This window comes from Saprolegnia diclina (assembly GCF_000281045.1).
Source record: "Saprolegnia diclina VS20 unplaced genomic scaffold supercont1.92, whole genome shotgun sequence".
Classification (NCBI taxonomy): Eukaryota; Oomycota; class Saprolegniomycetes; order Saprolegniales; family Saprolegniaceae; genus Saprolegnia; species Saprolegnia diclina.
Window position 1 is genome coordinate 1 of NW_008246159.1, and position 9,352 is coordinate 9,352.

The window sequence follows — 9,352 nt, forward strand, 5'->3', positions numbered from 1 at the left end:
TTTTGGGCGGTCACCACCCGAGCAAACGACAAGACCATGTCCGTCGTCCATGTCGGACGCCTCGCTCGCGAGCAGCTACTGGAGCTTTATTTTCCTAGAGCTGGCGTCGAACGTGCTCGTTGCGCGCCTCCGGGCCGCGAACATTTTTATCACGGGAAGCAGAACACTGTTGAGCAGTCCCATCAACGCCTCGCGCATCGTCGCCAAGCGCCGTGCTCCACGCCTCGTGCATGCAGACACCAATCACGGAGCGAAGCCCAGGACACGCTTCTCAACACGGGCCATTTTAACTTTTACCTCTGGCGCACGCAGACGACACCATGACCACGTTCAACCAAGTCGCGCTCGGGCCCCACGAGCAGCTCGCAACATTCGCCGCCGGTGAATTCTGGCGCGCGAAGGACCTCATCAAGGTTGCCGGCGTACTTGAGGCGGTCGTCGGCTACACCGACGGCAAGACGCTCAACCCAACGCACGACGAGGTGTCCTCAGGCAAGACGGGCCACGCCTTTGCCGTCCAGATCAAGTTCGACGAAAACACGGTCTCGTACAAGAAGCTTGTCGAAGCGTTCTTTATGACCCACGACGCAACGGACAAGAAGGACACGGAATCTCCGCGCCGCTCCGGCATCTACTACCACAGCGACGAGCAGCTCAACATCGCCGAGGCCGTCAAGCGCGATGAGGCCGAGAAACGGTTCATGATGGAGCTCGAGGTCCAGCATGGTCCCGCTGAGATCTGGACTGAGATCAAGTACGCAAAACGCTTCTACCACGCCCAAGACAAGTACCAGCGCAACGCCACGGCGAACGAGCAGTAACGACGCGCCCGTTCACTCTGCGAAGAGCATTTACTGTGTATAGATATACGAATTCTGCATATAGTTCATTCCACGTTTAAGTACATTGGTATTTTACATAGAGCTCCTTCCCAACTTGGCGACGACGGGTCGAGTAACGTTTCCTCCTAGTGAGCATAGTGCTACGGTTGGGCGCTTTCGAGAGAGCCTGCGCCGAGAACATTGCGCGTGCTCGCAGCGTCCGAGGCCGCAATGAGGTCATAGAGCGACCCGACACCGTCGAGACCAATGAGTCGCGGAAGAAGCACGTCTCGCTGAGCCCGTGCTTTGGCCAAGCACTTCTTTTCTGCTGGTAGAATGACTTGCAGCAGCGTGACAACTTGCTGGAGCACGCTGGTTTGTAGCTTGCTATGCACTTGAAGCGTCGTTGTGATGGCGCCGACAACGTTGGCGTCGATCGCGCGGCTCGGTGCGAGGCCACTGCGAAAGCACGTGGTCGCGACGTCCAAGCAAAGCGTCGCGACGTCGAGCTTGGCGACGTGCCGTGTCCAGATCGCAGTCAACAAGGGCACACTGCGCAAGTCGTCGTGCAGGCACTTGGCGTGCAGGCTCAGGAAATGCTGCCACACACGCACGTACGCCGCCATGAGATCGACGTCGCCGAGGTTTGCGTCGCGGTCGCGCACCCATACCGTCAGAAACCGACCTTTGCCCACGATGTGGTGCAGCAGCGGCCGCGCCGTCATCCATTGTACGAGGAATCGCAAACTCTGCCGCTTGTCTTGTGATGACGCCGCGTGCGTAAGGACTTCGAGCAGCCAGCGCAGGGCCTCGGCGACGAACGCCTGGTCGTTGGCAGCACCTACGATATCGCGACATTAAACCATGTATGTGGAGCGAGACGAAGCACCGCACTTGCGGTGAGAATGGCGGCCCATAGCTGCATCAGTGACGCAAAGAGAGTGGGTTTTGGCGCAGTAAGGACCGTTGTCGTTGTCAGCTTGGTGATGGCGCCCTCAGCGACAAGCATCGTCGCGGTCTCAGCGTCCTCGGCGACGCTCGACCAGAGCGCAATCACGCGGCTGAGCTCAAAGTCGTTGAGCGTCTCGAGACGTTGTACTGGCAGTAGCAGCTTGGCTTTTGTGTACTTTTTTTCCAAGCTAGCGACTATCGACGCCGAGAGGCTCGCTCGGTCACCGAGCCAGCACCGATAGCGCTCGCAGTGCTGCAAGTATTCGAGAGCGCGGTCCGGGTCGTTGGCCACCAAGCTCGATTTCGACGCTTCCAAGGACGCGCTCATAATGACGAGCCCGCGCTGCACAAAAGCCGCTTCGGCCGCCGACCCAAGCCGCTCGTCTAAAAGCCGGTAGACCTCTTCGTGAGCTTCCTACAACCAAGCGCTGTTGAGCTACGAGAGCAGAGAACCGAGTGGTGTACGTGGGACCAGGCGACCTCACGCGACCCGAGCGACAGGAGAAGCTGGCACGGCGCAAAGTGGGAGGAGGCTTGGTAGCGCGCATAGGACGCCGTCGCGTCACTTGCGAGGGCGAGGGCGATGTCAATGTCGCCGGCTTCGAACGCGTTTTGCGCCGCTGAGAGACAGTGATTGCCCAAGACGAGATGCTCAAACGCGCCGATGCACTCGGCGCGGGTGTCGCCGGCGTGCTTGTAGGCGCTGGCGACCGACGCCATGAGCGCGCGCGCCGGCGAAAGGTCCGCGGTCGATGGCGCGAGCAGCAAGGCCGAGAGCGCGTGCATGCTCTCGTTGGCGGCGTGGCGCTGCGCCTGGCGCCGCGTGCCCGCATCGTGCTCGAGCTGCTCGAGCGCGCGCTCGACCTCTTGGAGCGCGGTCACGTGCGCCTGCCGCAAGTGCAAACTCGCATAGTGCTTGTTCTCGACGTGCTGGAGGAGGTCCAGCGTCCGCTTGGTCGCTTCGTCGACGTCGCCCGCCGCCAAGTGCTCGTGCGTCGCCGAAAGGAGGGCTTGGAACGCACTGTCCTGACTCGCGTCGAGGCGCAGCGAGAGAAGCTTGGCGGGCGACGATGGACGACTCAGTGGCGGTGGCAGCGGCGCCAGTGTTCGCTTCTTCTTGAGCTTCTTCGGTGGCGACACGAGGCCCAGCGCGCTCTGCGAATGAGGCAGCTCCTTCGGGGCGTCTGCCAGGTGCGGCAGCGACTGGGCGTGTCCAAGGCCCGGCAACGTCGTGCGCTCGTGCATCCTCTGTTGTCTAAATTTATCGCTGCACCTCGAGTATCGTTCTACCTATCCATCTAAATATCCATCTATCTATCCATTCCTCAATCCAGAGCGCAGCAGCCTTTCGCGCATAACTCGATAGGAGCGCTTCGCCTGGCTCGAGGCCACTGGGAAGAGAGGTTGGCCGAGTACAAAGCCTGCAGTCCCATCCCAACGGTTTGGCCAACGAAGCCCCACCCGACCTCGCCTTGCCACGTAGTTTAGTAAGCTGTGCTTGCGTCACCGACGTCCCAAGGGTGCAGCTCTCCAGAGTCCCTTGGTGTCTTGGCCGCAATGCAGTTGAAGACAGACACACGTCATGAGGAGGTTCATTGCTCGATCCCTACTTTTCAAAGCTGCCGTCAAAGCCCACAAAGCCGGCCATGAGGAAGATGTAGTAGAACGGCTTCTTCTCAATCTTGGAGCACCAGTTCCACGCACTCGTGAGGCGGCCGTCAATGCACGAGCCTGCATCAAAGAAGTTGTCGGCGCCGCTGCCGTCAAAGCCGTGCTTGAAAAAGTCACACAGAATCGTCTGCCGGAGCGCCTCGGCGCCGCCCATGCTCGCAATGTACACGGCCGTGTTGGCATCGTGCTCCATGCGTCCGATGAACTCGACGGTTTGGACGATCGGGCTCAGAATCCGCGACACTTGGGTGTACTTGTCGATAAACATGAGCGCGTTCGGCACGTTGTGGTCGCCGAGGTGGATGACGCTCGAGCCCACCCAGCCCATCGACGACGCCTTCTGCGTGAGGTGCAAGATGGCGTGCATGCGCGACGACGTCTCTGGCGCGCGCTGCATGCGGTTGAGGCCTTGGCCCGTATCCTACATATCACACCGGTCAAAACCCCAACGTTGGACTCAAACACCGTACACGAAGTCGGTAGCCGCCGCCGTGCAGCAGATCGTCCTCGACCGCAAACCAGAGCGGAAACATCTCGAGCGTAATGTTCTTCCAGAGCGAGAGCGACTGCATCGCGTAGGCAAACTGCGTCTTGTGGTTGTGCGTGAGGCGCGCGCCGTTGCGGCCAGCGCGAATGTCGAGGGCAAACCCCCCGGACGGCGTCGCAAAGTACCGCTCGAGGTACGCTTGCATCTTGGAGATCGGGTCGCAGTTGAGCGCGAGGTAGCTGTTGTTGTCGTCGATCGATGCGAGGCAGAGCCGGATGTCGTCGGCCGTCAAGTCCTTGGTCGCATAACTAGACAGATAACGTGAGCAATGGACGAGCAACTCGAGGGTGTTCTACTGGGCGACGAGCGACGCGATCGCCGCGGCCTTTTCCTGGCGCTGGACAGCAGCTTGGGCGCTCGTGTCCGAGATGGACCGCGTCGCAACCGGGACGTCGGCGTCGAGGAGGAGGTCGAGGCCGTTGCGCGCCTCCAAGAATGAGTGCACCGTGTGCGTATCTTGAATGCACGAAAACTCAAAGTACCCTTCGACCTCCTGCATGCTCGCATCTTGCAAGAGGTAGATCATCTTGCCATAGTTGTTGCGCATGCGCTCTAGGGCAAATGCACGTGAGGCGACAGGCCAGATGGAGCGAGGCCGTACCGGGGTTCATGACCTTGTAGCGACGCCCAATCTCAAAGACAGCCTTGAAGAAGTCGGCGTTGTCCATGTAGGCGCGGTCCAGCACCTTCTTCTTGCCGTTGCGAAAGTCGCTGGCGACCATCATGCCCGACATGATGTTGAAGAGGTCCGTGAGCTCCGTCAGGATGCGCTTCACCGGCGACCGGTACGAGAGGATGTCGACCTTGTCCGTGTACTCGGACACATTGAGCGACGCGTCCAGAAGGTTGAAGAGCACGCGCTCCCCGTCGCTAAGGCGCATCGGAATGTACTTGGCGCGACCGGCCAGCACCTGCGCCTCTTTGGTCGCGACACCACGCGCGACCTGCGGCGCCTCGCTCGTGTCGCCCATCGGATCGTCGGCGGTGGCGATCGCGATGCTTGCAGGTGGCGGCGAAATCGTCTCGCTCGCCGGCGGCGGCGTCGGGCGCGCCGCAGTCGACGGCGCAGGAACGCCGACCGCCAAGGGCGTCGACTGGTGTTTCTGCCGGTGGCCCGAGCGGTGCTGCGCCTGGTAGCACAGGTCGCAGTAGACGTCGCCGCAGTCGGAGCACGCGAGGGCGGCCTCCGTGTCTTCGCACTCGACGCACATCCGAGCGACGGTCATCGTCGCCAGATTTTGTCTCTGGGGCCACCTGATTGTCGCGAATCCGGATCGGGATTTCGTATCCGGACAAAACGTTTCCTTCGGTTTTGCAAGTCCATGCAGCCGAGGGCGGCGCCGGCGAAGATGACCGTAGGACGGTCGCGCCGAGCGATATCAAGGACGACGTACACCAGGCTGCGGTGCACTCGATGCATTCGCGTCGATCGGTGCCAGCTTGACGGGTGGCCATCGAGCTGCGCGTAGCGAGCATCGATCCATTTGCTCGTCGCGACGCTTCTCGCGGCGGATGGGGCCACCGAACACCCAAGCGTCAGAGCAAGACAGTACGCTCAACACCGACGTGTACGTACTATGCAGCGGATCGAGAAGTGGGTGGCATGCGACGACGTCGACGGCCTCTTGTCAACGGGCTGTCCAGTCCCACATCAACCGACTTCTCATCAACCGACTTCTCACGTTCGACAATCAATGCCCACACGCAAACACTGCGTATCCGCCTTGTCCCAACCAAGCGGTGCGAGCCACGACACTAGGCTATATAGCTGTGTATAAAACGAAGAGATCTCACGTCTCGCTGCGCAGGTCCACGAGGAGTGCGAGCATGTTGTCAGCGCTGCCGCGGACGTAGGCCTCAATGACCAAGTCCTGTGCGATCTCGTACAAATCGTCGCGGTCGAGGCGCTCAAACACAAACCGCCCGGCGTCGTCGTTAGAGACCGTGTCCCAGACGCCGTCGGACGCGAGAACAATAAAGCTCGCGTCGCTCGGGTGGGCAAAATGGAGGATGCTCGGGTCGTGGCTCACATACTGCCGCAGATGGCGGTCGCCCAGCGTGCGCGACACGGCGAGTTGGCCCATGACGCGCCAGACGCCAGCCATCACGATAAAGCCTACGCATCGAAACAGGACCATAACAGTTTGTCGATCTCTTCTCTTCGTACCGCCGCTCGACTCGATGCGGCTGCGCTCGTCCGGCACGTTGGGCAAATGATCCACCGATATCGCTGAGCTCAGAGTGGCGTTGTGCGTGTAGAGCACAGCGCGCGAGTCGCCGACGTTGGCCGACACAAACCGTCGGTCGTCCGGAAAGTGCAACAGCAAAGTCAGCGTCGAGCCTACGGGCTGCCACGTCATAGCGATGTTTTCCATCAAATGATGCACCAGAAAAGTCGCTGGCACCGCTTGTCGCGAGGAATCCACTGTGCAAATCGGCGAGCGCTTGGCGAATCGCAAGATCTTCAGCGACCGTACCGTTCATCAGCGTCTTATAGCCTGCTTGGCTCGCCTACGCATGGGCATCTGGACTGTGCCCACGTTTCGCAACATACCTGAAGGTGGAAGCGCAGCCGGTCACTGAGGTGCTCCTTCGCATACGTCACGGCACCGTGACCCATGTGGCCGTCCAGTACAGCGTAGAGGTCGTAGTTGGTTCCACTCTCTCGCCTCTACACCGATACATGATAGCGCGCTCTCAAAGTCGACAAGCATATCGTACTGGCACCACGAGCACCATGTCTTCCATGTACTGGCGGCGTCCGTGGAAGGCGCCGGTCCCGGCGTCGAGCGTTGTTGCCGGCAACGACATTGGTGGCATTGCATGCCGAATCGAGTCCGATGCATAGTGGCAAAAGGCACTTGAAGCGTCGTGGTGGCGGGCGCGCAGGTGGCGGGTGCAGGCGTCGACGGTCGCAAAGTGCCGCTTGCAGTTGCAGTGAAACGACGTCGGAATGTCGCGCACATTGCGCAGTACAAAGGACGTCGAGTGTCGCTGCGACTCCAAGTACGCTTCGTGGACCTCGAGCTCGCGCCGCGTCGAAAACTCGCGGCCGGTCTCAGGGCAGACGTACGGGCCTTGAAAATACGCCTACAGTCAACAACAACGACACTATGGCTCCACCACATGGAAAAATGTACGTGCTCCAGGGCGTCGGTGGCCGAGATGCGCTTGGCGGGGTCCCATTGCAATAGTTTATAGAGTAAATTGAGGCCCCACGCATCTTGGAACCCCCGCTCGAGCGGATCCCGCGCTTGGATTGTCTTGTTGAACGTACCAAAGTTGCAGTCGCTGTGCACGAGAGCATAGTCGTTGTGGTACCGGTACAACGACGGCGGTTCGTAAATGCAAAACTCGGTAAACACATGCAGGAGGTAGCTCTTGCGCTTCGTCTCGTCGCTCTAGTAACCCATACGTCGTGGTAAGCAGAGAAGCGCGTGCGTACCTTGTGCTGGAGATGCACATCAAGCTTGGCGCGGGCGCGGGACGTGATCGCAAAGACGTGAGGTGAGCCGAGAATGAGCTCCAGAAACACGACGCCCACCGACCACATGTCGTACGACGTGGGCAATGCCGGGTCGTATGGAATATCACCGTGCAAGAGCACTTCCGGCGGCTGGTATTCGCGCGTCTCTTCGGCCTGCGACGGGCCTCTCTCGCCGTAGAGCACCTTGTTGGCGTACGTGTCGACGGCCGAGCCAAAGTCTACACTTCTGCAGTCTAGCCTTCCAAGTAGGGGTAGGGTACCGGCCAGCTTGACGAGCACGGGGGTGTCTTGGTTGTTGACCAGAATGTTGGAGGGCTACAGCCAGGGTCGTCGTACGAGCTGCATCGATCGATATGATACCTTGATGTCACGGTGGACCATGCCTTTGGCGTGCACGGCCGCAACGCCTTGCAGCAGCTGCCGCATGATCTCTCGGAGCACGTCGGCGCCGCCTGGCTCGACGCGCATGCGATGCCAAAACAGCTACGTATGTCGTATCTCATGGCGGTGTGATGCTAAGAGCGCTGTACCGATGGCTGTACGAGCACGGAGGCCGACGCCCGCGTGCTGCTGTACATGTAGTGTCGCAGCGAGATGCCTTCTTCATAAAAGACGAGCCAGAGTTCTTGGGTTGGAAGAGACCCGTTCGCAGGGATCGGTCCGTCGCGGTAGAAATGCTCAACAAAGCTACAACACCAATGAGTCATGCTACGTCGGAACGTCATCGCCGGCGTCAGCATCATGTACCGCGTCACGTGGGGTTCGTTGCGGAGACGCGCGCCAAAGTGGGCTTCCCGAAGTCCGCTCTGTAGGATGTGGCCGCCAAGCTCCTACGCACCGCAGTGAAGATGGTTTGCAAAGAAGATGCGCGCTACGGCGAAGACGCGCTTGAGGATGAACGGCTCGTCCTGCACGCTCTGTGGGTCGATGCGGACGGCCCGCCACACCTCGCCGTGGGCGCCACCTGCAAACTTCTACCACGCGCAAAAGTTGTAGGTGAGGAGGCCGTGGTGGCGTGTACCTTGCGCAGCCGGTAGTTTTCGTTGACGTAAATCGAGTCAATGTCGTCCGTGATGCATTGGTACTCGAGCGACGGCCCTTCGAGGCGCAGGCTCGCGGCGTTCTCGCCGCCCGTGAGCTGCTTCTGGTGCACCGGCACTTCGACGTAGTGCGTCTGGTGCACGATCACACCCGACTCGGGGCGGTTGCGATCCGGGCCGCACACGCCGAGCAGTGCCGTGCGCTCGACCAGCTGGTAGTTGCGCACGGCGTCGCCGGGCACCATGGCTTCGACGACCCGGCGCTCCATCGGAAACGAGGCAGTCGACGGCGTCGGGTACCGTTGCACAGCGGACGTCGCCGCGTCGTCCGCTGCTGCACTGACCAGCGCGAGAAGTGCCACGGCCCGGCGTGCGAGCATCGTTGCAATCTTGCCAATTCGGCATCGTCTTGGTATCTTTCGGCATTGCACATGTCGCAATATGCCGAATATAATGGTACACGCGGCATATGCCGACTTTTCGATGGAAAGGTCGCACAAGATACGCCAGCATCATGAAGTGCATTGTGGTGCTCGTCTTCGCCGCGCTGGTCCGCCTCCATGCGCAGTCGCTCTCACAGGTGCCATTCCGGACCGTCGAAGGTACATCATCTGCATGCTGGACGAGAAGCACCGAGATGTGCGCGTAGCGTACTGGTCCTTTGGCGACGGGCTCAACGACTGGGCAACGTCGTCGACGGCCGCGATGGAGGCCGAGGTCAACGTCAACGGCGGTCTCTTGCACGGCGTGGCACTTGGCGAGTCGCCGTACATTGACTCGCCGCTGCTGGAGCTCGTGGTCGACGACCGTCACTACCTCGTGCTGCGCATGGCTT

General features: G+C 60.5%; 5 protein-coding genes across 6 annotated transcripts in view; 2 read left to right on the plus strand and 3 right to left on the minus strand.

Annotated features, from left to right (window-relative positions):
* Positions 1 to 312: 312 nt before the first annotated feature.
* Positions 313 to 821, plus strand: SDRG_15435 (peptide-methionine (S)-S-oxide reductase; the record flags this gene model as incomplete). The annotated part of the gene is made up of 1 exon (XM_008621606.1): positions 313 to 821. A coding segment is annotated over one exon (509 nt), but the record flags the coding sequence as incomplete, so codon positions are not given.
* A 47-nt stretch (positions 822 to 868) lies between these two features.
* SDRG_15436 (hypothetical protein) lies at positions 869 to 3,030 on the minus strand. The gene is made up of 3 exons (XM_008621607.1): positions 2,238 to 3,030; positions 1,716 to 2,187; positions 869 to 1,662 (listed from the first exon to the last, which is right to left on the minus strand). Exons 1-3 carry the CDS (start codon positions 3,015 to 3,017, stop codon positions 983 to 985), a joined length of 1,932 nt encoding a protein of 643 aa, XP_008619829.1. The 5' UTR covers positions 3,018 to 3,030; the 3' UTR covers positions 869 to 982.
* Positions 3,031 to 3,343: 313 nt separating this feature from the next.
* On the minus strand, positions 3,344 to 5,575 carry SDRG_15437 (hypothetical protein). The gene is made up of 4 exons (XM_008621608.1): positions 4,592 to 5,575; positions 4,287 to 4,542; positions 3,914 to 4,238; positions 3,344 to 3,864 (listed from the first exon to the last, which is right to left on the minus strand). Exons 1-4 carry the CDS (start codon positions 5,214 to 5,216, stop codon positions 3,379 to 3,381), a joined length of 1,692 nt encoding a protein of 563 aa, XP_008619830.1. The 5' UTR covers positions 5,217 to 5,575; the 3' UTR covers positions 3,344 to 3,378.
* A 171-nt stretch (positions 5,576 to 5,746) lies between these two features.
* SDRG_15438 (CMGC protein kinase) lies at positions 5,747 to 8,921 on the minus strand. The gene is made up of 13 exons (XM_008621609.1): positions 8,499 to 8,921; positions 8,353 to 8,451; positions 8,225 to 8,307; positions 8,008 to 8,164; positions 7,838 to 7,960; positions 7,738 to 7,792; positions 7,436 to 7,695; positions 7,131 to 7,391; positions 6,712 to 7,080; positions 6,545 to 6,661; positions 6,378 to 6,501; positions 6,158 to 6,331; positions 5,747 to 6,106 (listed from the first exon to the last, which is right to left on the minus strand). Exons 1-13 carry the CDS (start codon positions 8,895 to 8,897, stop codon positions 5,781 to 5,783), a joined length of 2,547 nt encoding a protein of 848 aa, XP_008619831.1. The 5' UTR covers positions 8,898 to 8,921; the 3' UTR covers positions 5,747 to 5,780.
* A 103-nt stretch (positions 8,922 to 9,024) lies between these two features.
* SDRG_15439 overlaps positions 9,025 to 9,352 on the plus strand; it is a 3,064-nt gene continuing 2,736 nt past the window's right edge. For both annotated transcript variants that reach the window (XM_008621610.1, XM_008621611.1), the window contains exons 1-2: positions 9,025 to 9,119; positions 9,167 to 9,325. In XM_008621610.1, coding sequence (XP_008619832.1) covers positions 9,032 to 9,119; positions 9,167 to 9,325 — 247 coding nt within the window. In that variant the 5' untranslated portion in view covers positions 9,025 to 9,031. The remainder of the gene's footprint in view (positions 9,120 to 9,166; positions 9,326 to 9,352) is intronic.

Coding starts and splice junctions, on each gene's coding strand:
- SDRG_15436 (XM_008621607.1), bottom strand. CDS start 3,017: ATGCACGAGCGCACGACGTTGCCGGGCCTTGGACACGCCCAGTCGCTG. Junction 2,188..2,237: donor GTGAGGTCGCCTGGTCCCAC/GTACACCACTCG, acceptor GCTTGGTTGTAG/GAAGCTCACGAAGAGGTCTA. Junction 1,663..1,715: donor GGCCGCCATTCTCACCGCAA/GTGCGGTGCTTC, acceptor GCGATATCGTAG/GTGCTGCCAACGACCAGGCG.
- SDRG_15437 (XM_008621608.1), bottom strand. CDS start 5,216: ATGACCGTCGCTCGGATGTGCGTCGAGTGCGAAGACACGGAGGCCGCC. Junction 4,543..4,591: donor CTACAAGGTCATGAACCCCG/GTACGGCCTCGC, acceptor CATTTGCCCTAG/AGCGCATGCGCAACAACTAT. Junction 3,865..3,913: donor GCGGCGGCTACCGACTTCGT/GTACGGTGTTTG, acceptor TGTGATATGTAG/GATACGGGCCAAGGCCTCAA.
- SDRG_15438 (XM_008621609.1), bottom strand. CDS start 8,897: ATGCTCGCACGCCGGGCCGTGGCACTTCTCGCGCTGGTCAGTGCAGCA. Junction 7,392..7,435: donor ATGTGCATCTCCAGCACAAG/GTACGCACGCGC, acceptor ATGGGTTACTAG/AGCGACGAGACGAAGCGCAA. Junction 6,332..6,377: donor CGGTGCCAGCGACTTTTCTG/GTGCATCATTTG, acceptor GGCAGCCCGTAG/GCTCGACGCTGACTTTGCTG.